The 26,614-nt window shown below is 37.8% G+C and overlaps 1 protein-coding gene across 2 annotated transcripts in view; it reads left to right on the top strand.

The window, feature by feature from the left end:
* azi2 (5-azacytidine induced 2) overlaps window positions 1-25,781 on the top strand; it is a 32,194-nt gene extending 6,413 nt beyond the window's left edge. For both annotated transcript variants that reach the window (XM_004915382.4, XM_002932400.5), the window contains exons 6-8: window positions 10,414-10,469; window positions 19,053-19,177; window positions 22,281-25,781. In XM_004915382.4, coding sequence (XP_004915439.2) covers window positions 10,414-10,469; window positions 19,053-19,177; window positions 22,281-22,618 — 519 coding nt within the window. In that variant the 3' untranslated portion in view covers window positions 22,619-25,781. The remainder of the gene's footprint in view (window positions 1-10,413; window positions 10,470-19,052; window positions 19,178-22,280) is intronic.
* Window positions 25,782-26,614: the final 833 nt, after the last annotated feature.

The following is a 26,614-nucleotide window of genomic DNA, read 5'->3' as shown; positions in this document are numbered from 1 at the left end:
GAAATGCTCAGTGGATCCACTGAAGGTTGTGTGGACTTGAATTGTAATTGCAGTTTTGCTTTAGCAAATTCTTACTTGAAACCAATTGTGGTTTAATATGGACTTTGTTAAGCATAAGCCTAGCTGGTGTTTTCAAAAGGATACCCTCTTGCTTTAATGAAAAATTCTTTCAAATAGAAAGAGGTCACATATTTATCACGCAAGCTGCTGACTTTGCTGAAAGTTATATACAGGTAGATGCATAAAGCAGAAGCACAAGAAGCACAAGAGCAAATTTACAATGTGTACATGCACGAATGTTAGAACACTAAGGGGGCACCCCTTAGGACAGTCATCCCCAACCTTTCTTACTCATCAGCTACAGACAAATGTAAAAAGACTTGGGGAGCAACACAAGGATCATAAAAGTTCATGGAGGTGCCAAAGAAGGGCTATGATTGGCTATTTGATAACCTCTATGCACACTATCCGCTTACAGAAGATCTTGTTTGTTATTACATCTTGTTTCTATGCAACTAAAACTTGCCACCAAGCAAGGAATTCAAAAATAAGCACCTTCTTGGGGACACTGGGAACAACATACAAGGGGTTGGTGAGCAACATGTTTCTCACGAGCCTCTGGTTGGGATCACTGCCTTAGGACCATCCACAGAGCATTTTGTGCCCATATCCATCAGAGGTTCTAAGTAGCCACATACATGGAGGTTTTATTTGCAACACCCCTACCCCAAAAATCTACAGAGTAATACTTACACTTAAAATATGCAAGAGAACAGTTTATTTTGTTTTTAATAACTTTGTTTAAGGGGTTTTTGGGCAAGTAACAAACAGATGTGTGGGAATGAGGAAAGAGATAGGGATGGCTAAAAGAGAGAAAAGGGTTAGGGAGGAGAAAATTGAGAAGAAAAAAGGAAAAGGCTGTGGATTGGTCTCGGCATTAATAAGAAAGAGATTAGTAAAGAAAGGCGATTTTTCTATCTTAGCCATGTATCGATGCATATATCTCAATTGCCACAGTGTTACAGTTTGTGGCCTATGAAGGGGCCTCTAGAATAGAATAAAGGGGCTGTCCTGTTGAATCCCACTATTCTTGAGAAAGAACTGAGATGCTAGGGAATCCCCCCCCAGCTTGTAGGCAGCTCAGTATAGCCATACGGAGATAAAAGGAAAAAAAATAATTATCAGTAAATTACACTCTTTGGCTGGAAATTTACAATTTAACACCTTGCCAGTGTAGCAATTTGCAAAGGAAATGGCTGCTCGAGACCAGGCAGTTAAATGAATACTTTATAATAGATTAATTGCTTGAAGTGTAGTGGAGCACTGGCTAGAAAGCAGATTTTGAATTTTCTCTTGTCCAGGCTTTTAGCTAAAAAGATATTATGTAAAAAGTAGAGAAATTATTTTTGCTATAGCTGTGAATGAGTAGTTATTAAAATTCAGAGCAAGAAAACTTAGAGTGTTCTCAAGAGGTGTAAAGACAGTCATTAAAATAAAAATAGCAGTTAATCAGGATCCCATTAACATGTCAAGTATCTAAAAGTGGTAAAAGGAAGAAAATGGAATGTATCCCCTTATTTTAAATGCCTAGCTTTAAAGGAGAACGAAAGGCAAAGTCACTTGGGGTTGCCAAAATGTTAGGCACCCCCAAGTGACTTTAATCGCTTACCTTGTACCCCGGGCAGCCCAGGGTACCTGCAGCGAGCGCTTCCTCCTTCTGGCTTCCTTTTCCGGAAAATGCCAGTGGTCAGCGCATGCGCAGTAGAGTGAAAAGCCGACTTTTCTGTTAAAGTTCGGCTTTTCACTCTACTGCACCTAACATTTTGGCACCCCCAAGTGACTTTGCCTTTCCTTCTCCTTTAAGGATAACAATGTAAAATGAGTTGTTTGCAACATAATGTGAATTCATATTCTCCCACGTGGCAATTTAGTATTGAACTAGAAATTATCTTTTATTTGGAAGAATTTGGCTAATCTTTAAAATTTCATAACAAAGGTCACAGATCAAATGAAGAATCTTTTGTTATTTGTCCCAGTATAGGACTGCTTCTCCATAAAGGCAGTTTCTTTTGTCCTGTCTTTGTATGTAGGGCTCAGGACATATTTCATGTAATTTAAGAATAAATTGTGGTCATTGTGGGCCCCTCTAATGGACTTTCTGTATTAGCCAGGCAGGTAGGCCCAGGAGGATGAAATGTACACGTCTATGCTCACACCATGATGTAATTAATCCATAAGTGTGTTATAGCCATTGCTAATAATTATTGGAAAAGCCCAAACATTGTTAACTACAGGATCAAAAAATAGATGGTGGTTTTTATTTTGTGTCGTAATCTGAGGGCTTGAATTGCACATGCTTTAAATCCATTACTAAATATCTGTAGAGACTTATTAGTACTGGTATAAATACAGGGTAAGTTAGGTCTCACAGATATGGAGTATATCATACACCTTAAAATATTAAACAGCCTTATGTGTACTAGCTGTTGTTTGTAGCTGCTGGGCAGTTCTGGAAACCTATTTATTCATCTTCCAGATTAAAATATATGTCTGAGCCACATCCAAACCCAAATTTTCCTATCTATATATGAGGAAAAAAACAGTTATGTTCTAGAAATACAAACCTGAAAGAGGACAAAAGAAAGCATAATTCAGTGAGGTATGCATAAAATTTTTCCAACAAACTACTACCAATATATTGGCCACATTAGTGCCACCTAGAACAATATATTTATTCTGCAGAAACCATTACCATACCTGAGTAAACAGCTTTAGAAGCTTTCTCCATTTTCTTAAGATAGCAGCTGCCATTTTAAGTAGCTTCCTGACTGCTGTCTAGCGTTATAGCTGAGATCACACATTCCTAAGCATTCTTGGTGGAGCGGGAACAGGAGAGGGGAGAGAGAAGAGAACTGTGCAGACTCTGGCCACGGGAATTAAGGCTGTTTCTGAGAGGAAGTCAGACCCTGGAACATCATGTTTACAAAAAATGACAAGAAATCCTGTGTTTCTTTTGATAGAGGAGTCAGTGCAGCATTACTGTAAGTGCTTACGGCTGTATTTACATAGACCTTTCTGATAAAGCTTACTTAGTTTTACCTTTCCTTCTCCTTTAAATGAATTACTATGCCTAGCGCCGGATTTCTGATCTGTGCGCCCTGAGGCCAACCCACTTTGAATCCCAAAACGGGTAAAATTTGGATTGGATACGATAATTTCTGATGATCGCAAATATCACGAAAATGCTTACAAAAAAAATGCCAATAATATCGTATTGGCGATCTGAAAGTCACAAAATGTTCTTATCCGAAAGATCGTAAACGGCGGGAAAACCTTTCTGACTTTAAACCTTCAGTGCATGTTTTTGTAAGCCTCCCATAGGACTCAACGGCACTCTGCAGCTCCAACCTGGCCCAAGGAAAGTCACCATACTGAAGCTTGAATGAATCTGAAACTTTGGTACTCGGAGCGACAAATACGATTTTGTTGCGCAAAAAAATATGTTTTTTGTTTTTTAATTCGGAAGCGATCGTACTTTAATAAATGAGCCTCTTAGAGTTTGTGTTATATTGTATTATTATTCAAAGTTTTATTCCCCATAAGAGTCAGGGTATGCAACTCTAACTTAACCAGCCTGTCCATTCCTGTGATTAACATAGTTATTCATCTGTGATTTAGAATCATCTTTTTATGTAGCAGAGGATAAACTGTGCTATGTAATACCCAGTATGAAAGGGCATTTTGGCTGTGAACTGGCATTGCTGCCACTGATTTACCGTTTCACCTGCCCACCCAAGTGGCCACAGGGGTTCTCGGGTCCCTCTCATTATTACCCATGCTTTTTCATCCCAGTTGATAGGGGACATTTTATGGGGAGAACACTGAAGGGTATAACTAGCCAGCATGTATTTAAACACCTTCTTTATTTTTTTTTGTGTTTTTTTTTTTTTTTTTTTTATATAGTAATGACACATTTTACTCTGCACTATAAAGATACTGTTCATCATTCATCAGTTAGACCTTGCCCACAATGGAGTTTAGAATCAAATGGGGCAATGTAATAAAGGGTACAGTTTGCCAAGGTGCTAAGAACTATAGCATCCAAGCAGACCATTAAATACTACCTTCTGATTGGTTGTGTTTGGGGGGCAATAATAATGTCATACATTGAAGTCTGTAAATCCTTAGAACAGACTGGGGGCCATAAAAAACCTTTGCAGGGCCACATCCATTCCGCAGGCCTTAGGTTAGACAGCCCTGCCATAGGTGACTAGATTTATAGGAAACTTTGAACCTTGAATTACATAACCCCTCATAGTCCCTTATCACATTCAGGGCCTTTTAAGGTACCAGTGGGCCCACCTAAAATCTAATTGATGATCTCCAACTACCCCAATAAATTTGTAATAGAATAACCTTCAAGAATGTGAACTTAACAACACAATATCATAAGGCAGGCAGTGAAGAAATGGTCTGCACTTGCTAAAGTAGACATGATCCCTGGGCCAACAGCCATGGCAGCAGATAAATGAGAAAATGGGGACACTACAATAAAAAAAAAACAAAGAAATTAAAATAACCATGATGATCCAGTTCATTAAAATAAAGAGTCTGCCATCTCTGCAGCATGCTTCTGCCAAAGTTTATACCAGATAAAAAGCTTACTGGTTGGCCCTCTGTCCTGGTAGTGTAAATAGCGCTTTTGCCCTGATCACATTCTTTCTACACACACGCACATACACAGACACCGCCTCCCCCCCCCCCCAGTGTCCAGCAACACATAATTAGTATTTGCATATTCTTGTAAGCGCTACAGCTTTATGTCAATGTAAAACACTAACTCGTTGCTTTAAGTATTCACTTCAGCATTTTAAGTAAAATTGCTGCATGGCTGTGTACCAGCGTTGATCTAAATAAAACAAGCTACTATCTGTGTACCTATTTTTATGTTTTCATTTCATACTTGCTCATACTACTTTTTATTCTAATTTAATTGCACTTTTGTGACTACCTCCAGCTACATATTCTTCTTGTACCACTTGGTGGCACCAGATTCAAGAATTAGATGATGAATAACAATACAGAATCTATAATCTTATCTTGATCCTGTTGGACATTATTAACTGTGTGGTCAGAAATCCTGATTTTGCTAAGTACATTTATCTGTTGCAACTAAAAGCATAAACAAGTGATATTTAGCATTATGGAATTGGTTTGGAAATATTATGTTTTATCGCAGTGTAGGCTTATGATTCCTGTTGTCTGTTGATAATGTGCAACCCCCTGCTGATGTCATATGGGGCACTTTTCTCTCTGATAAAAAAAAAAAAAGCCCATTGATATAAAACCAGGGAATGTATGTGGCCAACTACATTAAAATCATCCCTAGTCTGGCCCAGATCTGTTTGTTTTCTACAGCTCATTTTGATAATTAAACCAAGAGCACTCCCATGTCAGAAAATGATGTTCTGATGTTTCTGAGTCAGAAACTGGCCACTGGAGGTCAGTGTTTCATTAGAAGCTTTGGGTGAGGTTTTCTCCTTTTAGTAACCAGATTTATATAATTATGTGTTTGTGAAGATTTCTAAAAATAAAGCAAAACTATGCCCTACTTATTAACTTTCTGTATTTAATTCAGTTTAATAGCACTTACCGTATAATAATATTCTTACACGTGTATAAGCTGAAGATGAGTTTATAGCTCACTTTTTGCATTCTGATTCACCGTTGCCCTATCAGTCAAGCTCAGCTGTAATTCTGTATCAAGTTAGCAAACTGTCTTCAAAGATGAAAGCGAGAACTTCACAAGTGGGTGTAGGGTGCTAATAAGGAGTCACAATAACCTTCATTTGGTGGAAAGAAGTTAAAGTACAAACGTTTGTTTGCATCTTCAAATGTAAAAGCACAAAATTGTATTTCTGGAAAAATATAAAACCCACAGCCTGTTGTGTGCATTGTAACCTCACTGGTTTCATCTACTGTAAGCTCTTAAAGGAGAACTAAAGCTTAAAGGGGTACTCCAGCTTCTGAACCAAAATTTGTTATAGAGCCCCAAATACCTAATGTTCTTGTCACTGTAATCTGTTCCTACAAAAAGTATGAATAAATGCCAGTTTAATCTGCTGAAATCCAGCTACAAAACAGTTCTCTTTTTGCATCATTTGAAATCCTGTCAAGGGAGGAGAGACTAAAACTTTGTTATAAATTGTAACAATTTCAGCTTACAGGCTGAATGCATGAACTACATAACCCACAATACAATACATACACATACAATGTTCCTTTCCTTATTGATATCACGTGTGCAGGGAATTGTGGGATTTGGAGGGTGCAGGCTGAGGACATTCAACTACTGTTACTTTTTATTTATTTATTTATTTTTGAGTCTAAAAGCCAAGTAGCAAGGGTCAGACTGGGCCAGCAGGACACCGGAAAAAACCCGGTGGGCCTGCTCCGCCGGCACAGGTCCGCTCCCTGACCTGAACTTGTGCTGCAAAAATAGTTGCTTAAAATTATTTTTTCTTTTCAAAAAGCTTAAGTTGTGTTTGGGTGAGTTCCCCATAATAAAGAAGTAGGCTTGTAATGTTGTACATTATGTTTTGGGCTTTTGTACCAGACCAAGGCGACCACAGCCCTTTAGTCTCAAAGATCTCTGAATCTGGATGTGCCCTCAGTAGCCCCCCATCTCCTTTTCTGCTGGTTCACTGCACATACTCTGTGCTGCTGTCACTTACTGAGCTTAGGGGCCAACTCACAATATACTGTATATATAGATTCTAAATGCTGCAATACAAAACTGATTAGTAATTCATTCATATTTTCATTACACAGCAGTTTAGAAACCAGTACAGTTTGCATCAAGATTTAATAATAGGCCTTATAGCACCAGGTTCTATGTAGGGATGCACCAAATCCACTTTTTTGGGTCCAGCCGAACCCCTGAATCCTCCCTGAAGGATTCTGCCGAATCCTATTGAATCCTATTGAGTAGATAGTAAAACGTTTACTAAAGCTACACAAAACACTGGAAACATATGTAGAGCAGGGCTGTGGTATTACAAATAGCAAGCCTTTGCTTACAGCTTGTTTATTTATTGTAATATATGGTAAACAATTTTTAGTTGGCAAAAGAATAAGAATGTATGTGTCTAACTGTAACTGAAATTGATTTTAAATTTTTTATTATGCTATACTTTAAAAAATAAGAGAGATGTTTGATGTGTTACTGCTGCCTTTTTATTGATTGATGAGTTGTAGAAGACATATTGAATTGAATTGAAAAAGTCCAGAATTCACACAGACTGTACATGCCATACTGAGTTGAAGACTGTTCTAAAATGGCATCACGCATAATGAAATACTAGTAATACTATACTAGTAGTAGCCACAGACACTATTACGGGTATATTTATCATGCTGTCTAAAAAGTGGAGTAAAACATTACTGGTGATGTTGCTCATAAGCAGCCAATGAGAACCTTTGTTTTGGTTTTCTAACTGTTGAAATCTAGTTGCTGATTGGATGCCCAGGGCAACATCACCGGTAACGCTTCACTCTACTTTTTACACAGCATAATGAATATATCCCTACAGTAAAAGTTTTGCCATTTTTTATGTGCACATCAACATCATCATCATTTATTTATTCAGTGAGGGAAACCCAGCAGTTGCAGTACCACAAACAATACTCAGTAACAACAGCAATGATTCTGTATTGAACTAACAACACAAAAAAGCAAATAAGCAATACCACTAAGGACACAGCGTTGTGCATTCTTTCAGAGAGCAGTGGCACACAGAACATTGAAAGCAGTAAAACTGACAAAAGGGTTAATTGCATTGCATTTTTGCGTAGCTTGAATATGTGGAATTCCTCCTGGTAGTGGCAAGTTGGCAACTTGAACTAATGATAACTAACTTGAACTTACACTCATTTTGCACAGTCACATAGTAGTAGTCTGTGTCATAAACTTGACATTTGCTTTCAAGAAAATAAGCCATTCAGCATTTTGAGGAGACAGTCTAGAGCGACTTTGAGAATAAACACCCCCAGCTGTACTAAAAAGCTGTTCACTTTGAACTGATGTAGATGGAGAGCAGAGATAGATCTGGGCAGTTTTTGCTAAATTTGGGAAGATAATTCTATTTCTTTTCCACCATTGAACAGAATCTTCAATATTTTGATCTTCATAGAAAGCATTTATTTCCTTTTTAACAGTAAACAGCCAAACTTGATAACAATCAGCACAGCACTATTGGTAATTAACAGCACAGGAACAACGCTGACAGGACTAAGTAGAAATAAATATATATTACAAAAACAAACACAATGATAAATATATGCTAATGTCATTCCAGCTATCATTTGGGCAGGCATTGAATAACCACATCCCACCTGCTACTTTTTTGCCATTATTGCCATTTAATTAGCTTTTTAAAAAATTGATAAAAATAAGTATCATGTTCACCATCGCTAATGCCAATTAATTCCCAGTAAGTGTAACAATTCATACATAAAGGCAGAAGCAGCAGCGACAACTACAGGCGTTCTTCCCATGGCCAGGACCACCATCAGAAATCACGGGGCCCCCTCACAACAACATTTTCTGGGCCCCCCATCTCCCACGCCCTGCCCACCAATGGCCCCTCCCCCAGTGACTCCTGCCATCAGTACAAAGGACACACAGACATTGGTAGCCAGGGGTTACATTTTGCATTGGCGCCAGCCCAGGGCCCCCTAAAACATTGCTGGTCCTCCCCTAGTGTCTTCATACTAGGGCCCACTCCCCGCTGCTTCCTGCTGCCCCACTGCTTCCTCCAGCTCCCTCCCCAGCATCCTTCAACTCCCCCTCCCCAGCATCCTCCAGCTCCCTCCCTCAGCATCTTCCCCCCAGCATCCTCCAGCTCCCCCCCCCCCCCCCAGCATCCTCTAGCTCCACTCCCCACACTCACCTGAAGCAGCAGCCATGTTAAGCGGTCACGTGCTCCGGATTTGGTTCGGCACAGAGCAAGGATTCAGCCGAAACCGAATACTTACAAAAAATTGCTGTATTCGGCCCGAATCCCGAACTGAATCCGGAATTCGGTGCATCCCTAGTTCTATGGCAGGAATCCCCAACCTTTAGAATCTATGGCACATGAACCTCATATTTTGCTTAGCAATGATCCCTAGCTGCCCAGAGCACACGGAGCATGTGAGTGTCACTGACACTCCTAACAAAATCCAAGCTACTGACCCCCAGTGCATAGGTTTAAAAGCCTGATTCATTACTGTTCTAGAGATGCTGAACCTTTAGGTTGGTGTAGTAATTTCCATAAATAAAATATGTCATTTCTACCCATATTTGTTTTTTAGTTCTTCTTTAAATGATTCTAAACTTCTCACAGACTGAACCTTGTGTTGCTAATTTACAAAGAAAAAGAGGCTAAATTGGACTGCTTTTAACAATAGCAACCTTTGCTTTTATTTTCCAATTTTTAGTTGCTATGGGTAACTGAACTGGTCCAATTTAGCAAATATAATTATGTGTATGAGATGTTTATCTACATTTATATACAGGTATAGGACCTTTTATCCAGAATGCTTGGGACCTGGACAAGGGGTCTTTCTGTAACTGGATCTCCATACATTTAGTCCAGTAAAAAATAATTTACACATTAAATAAACACAACATTGTTTTTCTACCAATATAGATTCATGGAGGTTAGTTACCATCAAGTACAAGGTACTGTCTTATTAGTACATAGATAAAGGAAATCATTTATAAAAATGTGAATTATATGATTAAAATGAAGGCTATGGGAGATGGCCTTCCCATAATTTGGAACTTTCTGGATAACAGGTTTCCAGCTAACCTTTCCTATACCTGTATATAATGTGTGTGTGCCTATTTGTATCTGTCTGTCTCCTCTTTGGATCAACCTTGAATTTGGGTGCACACAAGTGACTGTAAATAGCCAAATTGCCAGGGTGCGAGTAACACAGAGTATTGTTTAAATTGCAGGTCACACTGAAAGACTTGAGTAAATAATAATCACAGTTTGATTCTTATATATAGGATATTTAAACCCTTTTCTGTTTAGGGCAGTTGTGCTGTGCTCAGTGACAGTCCTCTAGCTAAAGTAGGGGGTCAGCGTTAATCATTGGGTGTGCTTACACCATTGTTTGCAATTAAAGAAACTCGGTACGGCTTAGTTTATTGTACAGTATGCCTCACTGTAGGAGGGAGTCACACCAAGGATATTGGTGAAAATAAAAAAAAAAGGTGTGGAGTGAGGTACTCTTAGTTTTTATTTATTCTGCTGGAAGATTAACAAATGCAGCTTGTGATATCAATGACAATTGACCCCTTCTAAAAGGCAACTTCATATGGTTTATATGAGTAAAATGATTTATTATTGCTTTTATTAACAGGATTCAGCAGTGGACATGAATAGTTTGGACGAATGTCTGAACCTTATACCCGAGAGGTAAGTATCAGTCTGTTTCTGAGAACTATTTTTAATATTTTCATGTAAGTGGGGATGCACCAAATTCACTATTTTGCAATTTGGGCGAATCCCAAATCTATAATAAAGAATTCAGCCAACTCCCCAACAAAATCCAAATTTGCACATGCATGTGGCAAAAAAAATAAATATTTCCTTGTTCACGTGGCATGATTTTAAAGGGTTCAGACTTAAAGGGCCAGGCACATGGATTTGTCCAATCCTGCTGGAAAAAAAGCTCAGATTTGGCTGAATCTGAACCGTTTGTTTTTTGTACAGGGTAGGGTCACATTAGGCATCTCCCATGCTACTCCCACTAGCTCTGCTGGTCATACAGGGTGGCATAATATTCACTTCCTAGTGCTAGGACCCACCCACAGTAGAATTTAGGCTAGAATTGAAGAGAAGCCTTATTGTTCGACAGCAGCTACCAGTAGGGCTGGGCAATATATACTGTTTAATACCGAATACCTGTGTTCTTTTTTTAAAACTATATTCATTTTTCAGATACCGCAATACCGGGGTGTCAGGGTACTCGCCCGTGCGGGCCGGTCTCGCGCGCCTCCTTGCGTGCGCGCGTGTCCCGTTGTCCGCGGGACGTTGCGCACGCGCGTCCAGGTGCACGTGCGTCAAAGCGCACGTACATGTCAAAGCGTGCACGTCCGCGACGCACTGACGGCGCCGGTTCTGCGCATGCGTGGGGTGTATTTAAAGCTATCAAACGCCTCCTCCTGTGCTATGTTGTCTGCGGCCTTGCCTGGGAAACTAAGCCTGCCTGATTTACCTTACGACTTTCTGTTGCCGATCCTTTGCTTGCCTGACTCTGATTTTCAATACTGCAGTAATTATTCTCTAATTTATTAGGAAATGGGGTTAACACCTAATCATGCATGGAAAAAAAAAATACCGACAAATACCGTGACACCAATATAATTTTGAAAAATACCGTGATATAAATTTTTGGTCATACCGCCCAGCTCTAGCTACCAGGAAATTTGAATTGTGCTGTTATAGTTTAACAATATGATCAAATATCATTTGCCAACCCTTTTCACTTTTCCCCCTTTTCTTTATCTTTTTTTGCCATGTGTAAAATTATGGAAACCCTTTTTTCTCCCAATTTGAATTTTTTTTATATATAGGTTACAATGGTTTTTGCTATTTTAGCCTTGCAATAAATATTTCAAGCAGTGGAGCAATAGTTAAAAGAAAAATGCTTTATCGAGCTGGGCAAAATATTTTACTTTTAAAAAAATACAATTTTTTTTTTTTACCTTTGGGGACAGATTTATGAAAATGTGAGATTAGAGCGCACCACAGAAAAACTCACCCACTTTCTATTCATTCCTATGGGATTTTTAGAAGTTTGATGAATCTGCCTCTTTATGAATGTGCAGGAAAAGCAACATTTGTAGTTAAGCAGGGAGAGATTTATGAAAGGTTGAGTTTTACACCCTATTTGTTTTAGGTCAGTCCCTATTAAAATGTTAGTGGTAAAAACTAGTACATGTTTTTTAGATGACTATTTATTAATATTCAGCCCTTTTTGTATGTCATACCGAGTTATGGCAAGGTTGTGTATAGATTATAATTACTACTTGTATAAAGTAGTTAATTTCCATCTTCACTATATTTCCATGCATAGGGCATTGTGAGTGCCAAGAATTTGGTTTGTGAGTGGCAGGCCCTGCATTTTGGTTCTGTAGCTGTAAGCCGAAAGGGGAACAAAGAGAGGTGCAAGAAAGGGTGATAAAACGATTTCCTCTTATGTACTGCAAATATATTCATTTGCAGCATTTCTCTTAAGTAATATGAGAGGAAAGATTGTCTGGTGTTACTTGTTTTATTCACACATGTAACCCCACATTACTGTAACACAACTCTGCCCCCACATTAGAATTATTATACAGCACTGCTTAGTCATGTAGTGCTTTATAAATAAAGTTATACATACATAAATACATTGTGATTCAGGACACTAATGCTTTGAAATATAATATGCAGTGAGTTACTTGTCGTTGTCTTGCATTCTTCCACACTGCACAGACCACTCGTCTAAACTAGAATTTTATAAACAGAAAAAGGTATTGGCACTGCTATATGATTAGATTCAGTCAGAAATAAGAGCATGTGCTTACGCATTATATTTTGCCACTAGGTAACCCAGAACTGCACAGATGGTTTCACTGTTAGAGGGTAAACAACTGAAGTAATAAAAAAAAAATGTAATTCCAAGCAATAAACATTTTTAGTGGATGCAATATTATTTGTATATGTCATTGCTGTTGAAAGCAGTATGTCTGTCCCTTTCTTTTTACTGTACTGCCTGACTCTTGAAATAACAAGCTCTCCTCAAGCTAAAACTGCACTTCTCACAGTGCCTTGCAATAGAGTCCTGCATTGGGTTGGGTACTCACAGAATACTAGCAAATCGGTCAGTTTCAGGCAGAAAGTCTCCAATTCCCTGACTGTGTGGGCAGTCCACGAGTACCTTGCTTGGGCTCAAATGTAGGCTCTCAACCTGCCGCCAACCTCTGTTTTCTCCCCCGCAATTCCGACCAGAGTGACAACACGTACGGTTTTGTGAATCTCAAGTCGGTTTAGAAATAAACAATTTGCAGGTAGGGATGGACAGCCAGGGCAGGGAAGGAGCCTAGTACGTCCAGGTTGGGTTGTGGTTCAATAGACCTGGTTTAGGCATGGGTATGCACAACTAGACCTGTCCATGACACTACCTTGCATTTTCTGTGATTAACAGACCTGTAAAAAAAGCGTGCAAGACATTGTCACAATTGAAACCTTGACTGGAGGAGAGCTGAATTTTTGCTACATTGTTTCAACAGTCAGAAGAAGCTAAGCTGAGAACAGACGGGTCTGATACTGCTTTCAATAGCTAAACATTTTAAATATTTGTATATGTTTTTATGTAGGTTGGAAAGTTTTCTATTGTCAACAATATTTGATTTAAATACCAGAAATATTTAGTGTAGAAGGTTATTTATTGATTGTTTGTAACAAGTCTGTCTTAGAGAGAAATGTATTATATCCAAGCAAACAATGACATAAGACTTTAGACTTCCCTTCCCCCATGTACCTTTTTTTAGCGTGACAGGCTCTGGCCTGCATGCACCTCACCTGCTGTATGCTAGAGTGGGCCGCAGAATTTCAGCACACAAGGGACGTGCTACTATTCACTCCCCCTCTGGTGGGTGCAGCCCGCAGACAGTGGTTTGCTTCTTTTTCTGTTTCGCTTTCACTAGTTAGCTGAGCGTTCTCACATTGTAACAGGCATATGTCAGAGCAGAATAAGTCATTTGCTATGATTTCCTAGTTTCCAGATGAATTAAATGTATTTTATTAATTTTTTGCATAATAAAAGAAAACATAATTCTAAGCAACGTTCCGATATCAATTTATGAAAAAGTATTAGTGCCTAAAAAGTTATTTGTAAATGTAATTGCTATAGAAAGCAGCACTTGCTGAACTCCTGGTTGTTACTTTTTAAACAATGTTGCAAGTGCCAAGCTCCTCCAGCGAGTCAAGTCTGTCAGTCTGCTGCCTTGTGTTAAATTGTTTCAAACGCCAGAGCCACCAGGGCAGAGAATGGAAAGGACAGACACTGCTTTTAATAGCAGTTATATAATATAAAACCATTACAACTATGTAATGAATGCGTATTGCAAAGTTGCTTAGAATTAAGTTCTCTTTTTTTCTCAAAAGTGTATTTTTGGGGTTGACATGTCCTTTAATGCAGTGTCCCTTTGTTTTATTCCATATAGCATATTCATATTAGTATATTACGAGCCACTAGGGGGAGACAAAGTACTTACAGCGGACATGATATGACTTGGATAGTGGGTTGTTAGTACACTGGATGTAAAAGTCATTTAAAAAAAAAATAAAGTATAAAAACCTAAATTTGTGTTGCTATCTTATATAAAGCCATAGTAAAGCCCATGTAACCTTATTTTAGCATTTTCAGGCAAAACCATTGTCCCCTACTTCTTCTGGGGTAAAGCACATGCAGTGCTTTGTCTTGGGGTACTACATTCATGCAGAAAACTGGATGAGGCACAACCAGGTGCTTAGTCCCAGCCTTAGAAGAAGCAGCCTGCATTGAATGAACCTAATAGTCACATTTAGATTTAGTGGGGGGCGTAATTCCATAGGCTTCTGACTAGGCAGTAGTACAGCAGTAGTACAGCAACCGCAATACTAATTTTCTTTCCCTTTATAATTAACAGGTATGGGACCTGTTATTCAGAATGCTTGGAGCCTGGGGTTTTCCTGATAAAGGTTCTATCTGTAATCTGTATCTCTATACCTTAAGTCAACAAAAAAATAATTTAAACATTAAATAACCCCAATAGGATTGTTTTGCCTCCAGTAAGGATTACTTATATATTAGTTGGGATGAGAACAATTTACTGTTTTATTACAGAGAAATCAGGAAATCATTTTTAAAAAGTAGAATGATATGATTCAAAAGGAGTCTGTTGGAGATGGCTTTCCCATAATTTGGAGCTTTCTGGATAATGGATCTAATCCCTGTACCAGTAAAATATCTATATTTTATATTCAGAAAAAAATACATAACACAGAGAATGTAATAATAATAATAAAAACAATCTTGTTTAAAATATTTTGTCTTTCCTACAATATCCTACAATATCAGGAATAAAAACAAGTTACAGTAATCACATCATTGTGTATAAACCAGGTATGGTGTAGAACTGCTAGGTTGTTTAAGTGCATTGTTTGTCACTGCTCTATGCATATCTTTGACCAGTTCAGATTTTGTGATGCTTGTTTGATGATAGGCCATTCAGTAGTGTGCAGTCTTTTTCACCTTTTAGCAAAGCCCAGTGATCTTGCATTGTTGTTAGGAAATCTGTATGGTATGGAGCCCAGCTACACCCATCTATTGGTGCTGCTGAATACATGGCATAGCTGAATTGCACAGACATATATTGTTGCAATGAAACTGGCCTTGTGACGAAACATTTCATGTAGTAAACAAGTGCTTATCCTGTAGCACAACAATGCTAGAGATGCTTCATGCCCAGTGTACAAACTACCAAGCAAGCAATATACTTTTTCATTAAGATTTGCCAGAGATGTCACTGTCTCAGTCACATTTTTTACATGAGGTCGCTCTATAAGATATATAGATATATATATAGATTACAACCTGGGTGCAAATCAGATAAACAATGTAAATATGTAAAAAATGCTGATGCACACCAGGAAAATGTAATCAAAAAAAGATACTTATTTTATTTAGATCTAAGTAAAATAAGTATCTTTTTTTGATTAAATTTTCCTGGTGTGCATCAGCATTTTATATATATATATATATATATATATATATATATATATATATATATATATATATAATATATATAATATATATAATATATATCTCCATAACTCCATAATAAGTCTGCTAAAAATCATTTAAATATTGAATAAACCCAATAGGATTGTTTTGCCTCCAATAAGGATTAATTATATCTTAGTTGGGATCATGTACAAAGTACTTTTTTATTATAACAGAGAAAGAGGAAATCATTTTTTAAAAATTCGAATTTTATTATAATGGAGTCTATGGGAGATGGGCTTTCCATAATTCAGAACTTTCTGGATAAGGGATCCCATACCTGTATATCATTATATATATATAATACATTTTACTGTTTCTTTCTCTCTTGAACTTATATTTTTAATAAATAAATATATTCTTTATAGCACAAGTCATGTGTTTTAATTTCATTGCATTTGATATCAATTCTGCCATGTTTTTTTTCTTTTTTCTTTACCTTTCCAGCATAGTGCTTGCAATGGAGCCTAGATAATACATATTTCTGAAAACATGAAAAAAAAAAAAAAAAAGGATTTTTTAATAAAAATATGTTTTCTACAAATGAAGCTTTTTTGTTTAAAAAAAAAAAAAGAAAACATTATGGGGCAGATTTACCAGCAGTGACTTAGGCTAATGCCACACGAGGCATAGGGCGAATATTTTTGGCAAGCGTAAAAGCGATTGCTGAAAATTCCGCCCTACGCCTCCTACATGTGCCTGCACCCAAATGAATAAGATACGGTTGGGTGCAGGCACATGTAGCCGATATACGCATAAAAACGCAAGACTTTGCATTATCTTGTGTTTTCATGCATATATCGGCTACATGTGCCTGCACCCCAAATGTATCTCATTCATTCGGGTACAGGCATATGTAGGAGGGGTAGGTTGGAATTTTCAGCAAGCGCTTTTACGCTTGCCGAAAATATCCGCCCTACACCTCGTGTGGCATTAGCCTTATTTTTCCTGTACTATTTTGCCTTATTTACTAAATACACTAGGGCTCAATTAATCAGTTAATACTGCTGGGCAGTAATCCTTGGCAGCTGCCAATCACATTTTATTTTATTGTTCAACCTGCTCCTCGTTAAAACACCTACAGGAACAGGAAGAGTTACTAAATATCCTTTTTACCAAAAAGAGGCTAAAATTGCATTAGTGCAGTAGTGGAAATTTTAACCAAATTTTTTGCATCCCTGTGATTTTTGGTCACGTGCCTAGGCTTCTGTATTCAACTCTCCTAGTCTTTTTAAACAAGAGTCCAATGTTTTTCTCAACTCACAATGACATTTTTCATTTTTGTCCTCTGCTGAGACCCTGACATACCTGTGTACCCACTGCATATATCACATAATGCACTGTATGTGTTTAATGAACTGTATTATATTTAATTTAAGGGGCTTAGAAGTGATAACAAGAAAACAATTATTTTCCTGTAATCAAGCAGTTATGTTAATCTTAACATTTAAACTGCATGTGCAGACTCTCATCACTTACTTCTTTAGTTTGACAGATTCATACCTATAAAGAAATTCCCCAATTACAGAATTGTAATATTTTCATATAAAAAGTATAATAGTTCTACTATAGGTATGTGTTCAGGCACGGCACAGGGACGTTGCTTGAACAACAGGAAATGGTATCACACTTCTTTAAGCTATGTGCAGAAGTGGTGATCAAGGCCTTATTAGTGCTCCATTCCAGTCATACTCAATGCCTCCCCCCCTAAAAAAAAAGACTTAATACTCAGTGGAACAAACACTAAAGAAGAATGGGAATGGCATTACCCTGACAGTCAGATGTTGCAATTGTTGTCAAAATGATGCTAGAATTTAATTTAGATAGTACCTTCCCCAGTAAGACTGTCTTTTGGGAGGGTCCCAAATGCAGGATATGTTAAAAGTGCTTATCTATCTATCTATCTATCTAGTGTTTGTTTTATGAACACACACATACACACTGTGTGTATATACCACTACAGTGGAGGAAATAATTATTTGACCCCTCACTGATTTTGTAAGTTTGTCCAATGACAAAGAAATGAAGTTATTTTTTCGATTTTCCTTTTGATGTGCTATCTGCCACTGTTAAAATAAACCTACCATTGAAATGATACTGTTCTGAGACTTTTCATTTCTTTGTCATTGGACAAACTTACAAAATCAGTGAGGGGTCAAATAATTATTTCCTCCACTGTATATTCTAGATAGCTCAGGCCCCTGGAATAGCCAAAACACACACATATATAGGCAGTACTGTAAGATCAAAGCAAAGCTTGTGTTTGCAGGGGAGTACATTGCTTTTACTTTCAAAACTGTGTTAAAGGTTACATTCGGAGCCCTTATTTTTATGCGCAGTTATGATAGAATGATCAGTTCACATTTACAAATCATCATTCACCCTGCTATTGATTTATAGTAACATGGAAAAATCTTTATTTCCATATTATCTGGAAAGTGTCCCTAAAACCCAATGCTGTTTTTAAGAACTCTGTTTACTGGTCAAGGCAGTTTGACTCAGCTCTTATGAAAGGACACACTGATCTGCTTTTATAAATGTGTTTATTGGGAAAATGTTTAAGGTGTAGTTCACCTTTAACTTAACTTTTATTATGATGTAGACTGTGATATTCTGAGACAATCTGCAGTTGGCCTTCATTTTATATTTTTTAAGTGTGTGTTATGGGTGCATAGTGGTAGTGCAGTAGTGGTAATTGCTGAGCCCTCTTAGCATGATGATAACTGGGAATATTTAGGAGTATGACACAAGTATAATTATTACCCAAAAGCAGGGGAAAAAACATTGACCTTAATCTTTTGCCCTAGTAGCTATTTTCTATATGATCAGGTTGGTCAGGAAGTACAGACATTTTGTGCCAACCACCCTGAACTTCAGTTAGTAATCCCTTTCATTTTAATTGAAAGTAATGACATATTGGCACCTTATGCAACTTTTAGTTTATAAAATATGTTTGAGTTGGAGATAGATACACTCATAAGTCTAATAAAGCCTATATACTGTATTTATGCCAATGGGGGTTTTATTAATGTATTTAATCTGACCTGTGAAAAAGAAGCATCTTTCTAAACCCAAATATATGGGCGCATTTTGCTCTGCTCTCACCGTAATGCAGAAATGTGACCGCAAACAGGATGCCTGTGGGCTTGGAATATAAAAATCTGCCTGTGTTGTGTTTTTGTCAGCGAGAGCAGCATGCGGCAAGCGTTTTGGGAGCTGAAGAAAGAAATGTCTAATTTACATCTGATGACTGAAGTACAAGGCAAGGTGCTAAGAAAGCTGAAAGCCGCCGTAACTGCATCCCAGAAAGGCAAGTCACAGTGTCGGTAGTAATGAGATGACTACAAACCTCTGATCCCAGTATTGCCATTTAAAAAGCAACTAGCTATCATATCTCATCAGAATCTCGCTGTTTGAGACTGATCTGTCTGAGTACATTACAGCCCCAGCCTACCCATTTTCTGGTTTGGCTTCTGTCTCATACTGGTCAACTTCACACATAAAGGTGTTGCTGATGTGTTTTTCTGCAGTGCTCTATTCTCTTCCCCTTGTGGCTTTTTTTTCTCAGCCAGCCTAAGTGTACAAGGCAGAGGTGTTAACAGTTTGTCTGACCTTTCTCCATAGCCACCTCTCATATAAACAATGCAGATATTTTATGCCCGAGTACTAAATATTTGGGCTTATTAATATGATTATCCATATATTTGTTTCACTTTTAAAATGTGCTTTTTTTTTTGTTTTCCTTTAAATGCTCCATTTGCTGTTAGATTGCTTAACATCCGTTAAGATTTGGGGCAGATCTGCCACAGAGAGCAGAGGATATTGCTAAATGCTTGCCTCTGTTTCCTGACTGTTCTATGTCCCTTATATTCCAGGGCTTTCTTTTAAAATACAGAGTAATGTTACCTTTAAAAAAATAAATAAGGTTCATTATGGTAAACTCAACAACATCATTACATGCATGGAACCTGTTATCCAGAATGCTTGGGATCTGAGGTTTTACAGATAACAGATCTTTGTGTAATTTGCATCTCCATACCTTAAAGGAACAGTAACACATAAATATTTGATTACCTTATTCACTACAAAACATCTCTAATAATAGACCTACCCTTTCCCCCCTTGTCTTTTTTAAATGCTTCATTTAGAATTTTAGTCATAAACTGCTCCATAGCAGCACGGCAAAAGGCGACGGGTGCTTGAATTCCTGTGTGAACTGACCCAGAAATTGTCTCCGCATCGGAGGACCTTCGGCATGTAAGCTTTTTACCAGCGCCTCTAGTTTAAATTAATGTTTCTATTCCTTTGAACAGTTTGGGGGGGTAATTTTGTGACCATAAATTTAAACGGCAGGTGCTGATAAAAAAACTTATGTGCCGAAGGTCCTCCAATGCGAAGACAACTTCCGGGTCAATTCACTACAAAAGCACCTGTTGCCTTTTTGCCATGCTGCAATTGAGCAGCTTATGACTAAAATTAAAATCATTTAAAAAGGCAAGGGGGGAAAAGGGTAGGCCTATTATTAAAGATGTTTTGTAGTGAATAAGGTAATCAAATATTTGTTGTTGCTTTTTCTTTAAGTCTGCTAAAATCATTCAAAGCATTAAATAAATGCAATAGAAATGTTTTACCTCTAATATGGATTCATACAGCTTAGTTACTATCCCATAGGTACTGTTTTATTATTAAAGAGAAAAAGGAAATTGTTTGTTGTTGTAATTGTTTGTTTGAAATGGTGTCTATTGAAAATTCTGAGCTTTCTGGATAACTGGTTTCCAGATAAGGCACCCCATACCTGTATAAGCAGAATCTTGTATTTTTATAGCAGTACAAATCTAATGGTTTCAAGTGTAAATGTGAGCAACTGTTTTCACCAAGGTGTAGGTTCATGAATACAGGAGAGTGAGATAAACACACAGGCTTCCAGCTGTGGCTGAACTTTAGGTATCAGGATTCCTTGGCAATCATCTGGCTTCATGCATGTTGGGAAATGTATTACAGTAGCAGCCATAGGGTTGTAGCCTTAGTCACAAGGGCAGCTTTTTCACAGAGGAACAAAAGTGTAAATCCACTAGTTACTCAGAATCTTATCTTGTGATGTCAGAGGTTTCACATCCTAGCATGCACAATACTAACAGATGGAATGGGAATAATGATCCCATCACATCAGTATTGTCCAACCAAAAGGTAAATATGATTTATCAATTAGAACCCAGGTCCAGACTGGGATTCAGAATAATGCCTAGCATTTATAGTATATCAAGGCCCGACACATGTTGGGGCAGATTTACCAAAATTTGAGTTCATAAAATAAAAATGCGGGTGTGCGAAAAATAACTGGTATGACGTTTATTCTCAAATGCTAGCTTATTTACGAAAAAAAGGGACAGAATTTTCCTGGCAATCTTTTGCATCTTCTTTATTAAGAATATTCTCAAGTTTATTTGCGTTTTTCGGTTTTTCACCCTGTTTTTTCTCGAATCATGAAATAATGTCAAACTCGAATTTTGAAAAAACAATGTGCCAATAAGTTCTACTTCTCTAAATGTAGAAGCAATGTACTGAGAAAAGTTGTGTTTTGGGCTGATATATTGAAAATGTCTCAAAGTCCCTCCCATCTGTTTCACTGCCTGCTTTCCCAGGCTGTACAGGGCAGTCATTCGCACTCAGCACTGTAAGATAGGATCAGCAACTAGGTGCACCTGATAGGGAACCAATGCCTATCTTTGCTTTTGTGATTGGCTACTCCCCTCCTACTGTGCTTCTGGCAGGGACCATTACAACACTCCCACCGCTCATTTAAAACACAGACAGGGACCATAGCAGATCTAAAGGGAGCTCCAATAAAGGGGCCATTTTTAAAGATAATGATCATTTTTAGCCCAGAGTGAAAGCTGCACCCACCATAGATTATTCATTATTGCTTCAAGTTGCATTTATGAAAAATGCAGAGACCAACCTTATTCACAAGGCATTTTGTAGGTACAAGCAAGGACTAAAACAGCTGCCATTCTCCTCCCTATACTGCAAGCAATATTAAATATTATTACTGGGATGGAACTGACTGTGGTAACTAACTTTGGGAAGGGAAAAAAACAAACATGAACTGTTGGAACGTTCTCCCCATTGCACTCAATTGCATTCTTTTTAAATATTTTGCATGGTGAGTACCTAGAATGTGAACTTGAGGGTTTGCTGGTGATATTACACTTGTTTATCGTATTCACAGGCCGTTGTCTGAAAATAAATAATGTGTCTGTCCCCAAGTTTTGTCACCCAAGATAGTTAATTCTATTAGCACTGGGTGCCAGTCTCACTGATGAAATGGCATACTTCTATTATACTTCTAGTGTACTGGCTTTTATTGTGGGGCACCTTTTATTCTTGTTAATGACCTGTACATGTTTTTGCAGCTTATCATACCGGTTCTGAACAAGAAGATGAGTTACTTGCTGCTTGTGATGTACCAAAAATACCTATACTTAGAAGTAGTAGTAATGTTCCAGCACCCAAACCACAAGGACACATAAAGCCTGGTTTCTCGCACTGGACACACGAGAGACCAATTCCAGTAGGTGGAACAGACAGTGAAGATAGTGATTCCTACCAGAAGACATCTTTTGGAGAAAGTTCCTGGGTGATGCCAAGCCCTCCAAAACCTAATGAAACAATCTTCTGGGAGCCCAAAAATGATTCTTCAAAAACTTACGTAGCCCATTATTATAATGCTTATGATAACTTCAATAGTTAAGAAAAATGGTAATTGCCATAGAACGTCCTGATTTCATTGGTTCCACTGTTTTAAGCATCATGTTGCTGATTACAGATTTGACTCCTCTCCAGGACAACTTATCGAAAGAAAAGGGTAGTATGGCAACTGTTCTTCAGTGAAGATACGAATAATGAATGATTTATTGTCATCTATCCCTTTTACCTCTCATATTAGCAATCATTTAATCATCTTTTTGTGATTTATATATGATGTAAGAATATAGAAAATGTGAAGGTGACCAATCTGGTATTTTGGCTAAATATGATTCTGATTGGTTGGGTCTGTTCTTTTGTAATCTGATCTTGCAGTGACTATAAGAATTGGTTTCAGTGCACAATCACCACCGGCCATTGATAGCAATGTTTATATTCTTGTGTTTGGAATGGCTTTTACACCATCCCACAAGGTTGATAATGCTCAGTTTCATTAAAAAAACTGTACTGGAAAACCAATGTAGATTCTATAAGGGTGAAGTCTGCTAGCAATTGTCACAGGTCACTCTTGGTGCCATGGTGCTGCCTGAGTGACCATGATTCTAGCTTAGTGAATCCATTGCTGCTTTCTCTAGAATCAGGTATTGTTTCTGTTGCTGTTTTTGGGCTGAAACTTCTCTGTATATAGTTGTCATGTGGCTTCGTTTTATTATGATTTATACAGGACTTGTCTCAACTCATTGTAAGTGATGGCACAACATAGGTTTCCAAAGGAAAGAACTATATCAGATGGTAGTTTTGCAAGATCTTTCAAATGAAAGGGCAAGTAAAGTTCCACAAATATTAAATGCATAAGTGATAGCTGACTTATCAGTCCTGGCATTTTAAAGCTGTCCACATTGGCTGGTCCTATCCAAATTTGATAGCTATAACTCTTAATGCTTTTCCCTGAAATAGTGTTTTAGGTAGTCAAATTTCATAACACCATAGTTGAATAGAAAGTAGGTTTTATATGCCCCCTTAGGGCTTGTACTCATGAGTATTCCTTTCTGCATTTCCCTGCGGTGCACTCCTCTGTGTTTGGCGCTTACCTGCGCCTGTGTAAGTACAGGCGCATTAGGAATGATGTGTTCCTTCCCTGCAGAAGAACGCTCCACAGAAAGGAACATGAGCCCTAAGGAATCATTGGGCAACAAAGAAGAGCATGAGGTGGGGGGGAGTGATCCAATCAGTAAGCTGGAATTGTTGAGTAAGCAGCGTTTGAATTTGCACAGTATCCTACAAAACTGAGAAACATTTATATTTAATATATATGTATAACATAATAAGTGGTATATTTAATGCTAGGATTTATACTGACATCATGGGATATTATTAAACAGTAGGTATGAGGGTTGGCTGAATACTAAAAAGCAGCCATGATTATTGTATGATTGCTAAGGAACCTTTGCACTCCCTAGATCCCCAACTTGTATTGTATTGGCCTCTGCTCTCCACATGTAAAAAGTACCTTTACTAAAGATCATGCCTTCTCTTTTTTTTTTTAACCATTCCATTGCTGGTGCAAATAGCTTATAGAAAATATACTAACTTTATATTTTTATTGCAATTGTATGTTACTTTACAAAATGTAATAGTGATTCAGAATTCAGATGAAAATATTGATTGAGAATAAGCACAAAAAATATAGTCAGTTGCTTTCAGTGGCCTAGTTTTACTTTTTTCCCTATATGCCATATCAAAATATAATTTGACAAAATTGTGATAGACCCGAGTAGGGCACTCTTTTTATTTACTGCCTTGATGATCTTGTCATATCTATAAGAGTAATGCAGTTTAAAGCTCGTGTCAGCCTCAAAAGCTGCAGATAGTATGTGTCAGGCTAGGACTGAGATTCAAAATAGGCACTGGCATTTCCAGTACACAAGGCACAAACAGCCCCCTAAATAGTGACTTACAGTAGCCCCTCTGCCATTTGCCAGAATTCAGATTGCCAGTCCAGTTGTGCTACATATAATGAAACACCAGATGTGCTTGGTATTCTTCTTTACTTGTTATGTTTGTTGTAGAAATGGTTGCTATAGCTGACCAGACTGTATGCCCTAATTGTTGCTAGTCTTCCTTCTGTAGGCTGTTCTGACAAATTTACATGTGATGCCCTAAGATCAGTATTATTGTGTCAAAACAGAAAAATATGTTTAGCCAATGCCTACAGTCACCACTTTTAGAAAGGAAGCCATCGGCCAACCTAAGGCTACATTTCCCTTGAGATCTGTTCATTAAATACTTGGAATTCAAAGGCACTTAGCACACTGGAGGTTTTATATTATTTGTATATTAGCTTAGCATTATTTCATTGGTTGGCCTGAAGTGTGGGGCTATGCAACTTCCATCAGATTCAGGCAGTTTGCGCCTACCATAGTATGTATATTTGCACAACCTGCTGACCTCTCGTTTTTATAGGGCACGGTACCTTAAAGTGGAACTATCATTCTAATGATAGAACCTTCTAAGCGATAGAGCCGGCACTAGTTCCAGAATATTCTCATGCTGGCTAAGCAGTTGCACATTTTGACAATGTTCCTGCTTGGATATCCGGAAGCTTGAAAGCAGGTTTAAAAAAACCAGAGAAATTCTTTTTGGCAACCAGTATTCACAAACATCATAGTACTGTTCCGCTGGATTCTTGTAGACACTGATCATGTTTGAGCCTACGGTCTGTAAGTAATGCAAATGGTATGACACGCTGAAACGCATTGTGACCAATGAATAGAGCTGAGTCCCAAGGGAGTACAGCCTACAGCACAATAATAGAACACAAGCCAATATGCATAAAACAAATCCTACTCACTAGGCTTTAGCTGATAAAATCAACTACCTGTGTAATAACACAGCAGAAGCAAGGATTTCTCTGGTGGCCGCACTCATTCTCTCTGATCACTAATGTAGCTTGCTGGGTTTTTTTTTTATATAATTAGTCAGCTGGTCACGCTCTTCAAAAGCAATGAGAAAGGCCTGATTGCTCATATAAATAGTGTTCACTTTTATTTGTCTGTTGAAGTGTACAAGGAGATGTGGTTTATTAGCTATCTGTGTAATGATGTCCGTGACTATGATAGAAGATACAGAATATAATATATGCTGGTTTGTAAATACGTTTATTTGCATTAACACTGTAAACCTCTACAATAAAATGTTTATTGAAAAAATTATTGTAATTCTTTTGTAAGATATCAAGCAGGTCGGTGTAACCAAATTACGTCCAGATCTTCATTGCATTATTGTCACTGCTACTAAATATTTACACACACCTTCTATAACATAGAGAACATTAAAAAAAATATTCACAGTTCTTTTATATTTGGACACAATTCTGTGGAATGAGATCCTACATCTAATGATACAGTCATAGCATTAGAAGTCACATAGACTTCAATATAATCATACATACTCTATATCCAGCAGCAGCTGTTTGTTTAGAAATATACCTGTATTTTATTATGGAGCTATTACCCCTTATATTATAACATTCTATCATTCACATCAGTCCATGCTCCAGAGAAGCTTACAATCTGAGTCCCTAACAACATTCACACACCATGGTCAATTCAGTCAGTAGTCAATTAACCTGCCTGTATGTTTTTAGAGTGTGGGAGGAAACCACATAACCCAGAGGAAGCCCACACAGACATGGGGAGACCATACCAACTCCTTGCAGATAGTATCCTGGCTGGGATTGAACTCGGGACCCCAGCGCTGCAAGGCATAGAAGTGCTTCCCACTAAGCCACCAATCTGTCTAATGGTCGTGTATTAATGTAAAAATGTCTGTCCATAAGGCACCTTGACAGATTTAGTAAACATGAAACAGTAAGGCTAAGGAAAAGCCTTTCCATGTCAATGAACTATTTAAACAATATATAATATATTTCTAGCTTGGGGACAGCTCATTTCTAACCCCGGCACTAGCAACTGGATTAGTCTCAGGGTCTTGTTTGCTAAACTAATATCAACCTTTGCTCCATAACGCCTCATGCTGTATG

The sequence above is a fragment of the Xenopus tropicalis genome, chromosome 6, assembly GCF_000004195.4.
Source record: "Xenopus tropicalis strain Nigerian chromosome 6, UCB_Xtro_10.0, whole genome shotgun sequence".
Taxonomy (NCBI): domain Eukaryota; kingdom Metazoa; phylum Chordata; class Amphibia; order Anura; family Pipidae; genus Xenopus; species Xenopus tropicalis.
This window is presented reverse-complemented; position numbering and strand designations above follow the sequence as displayed.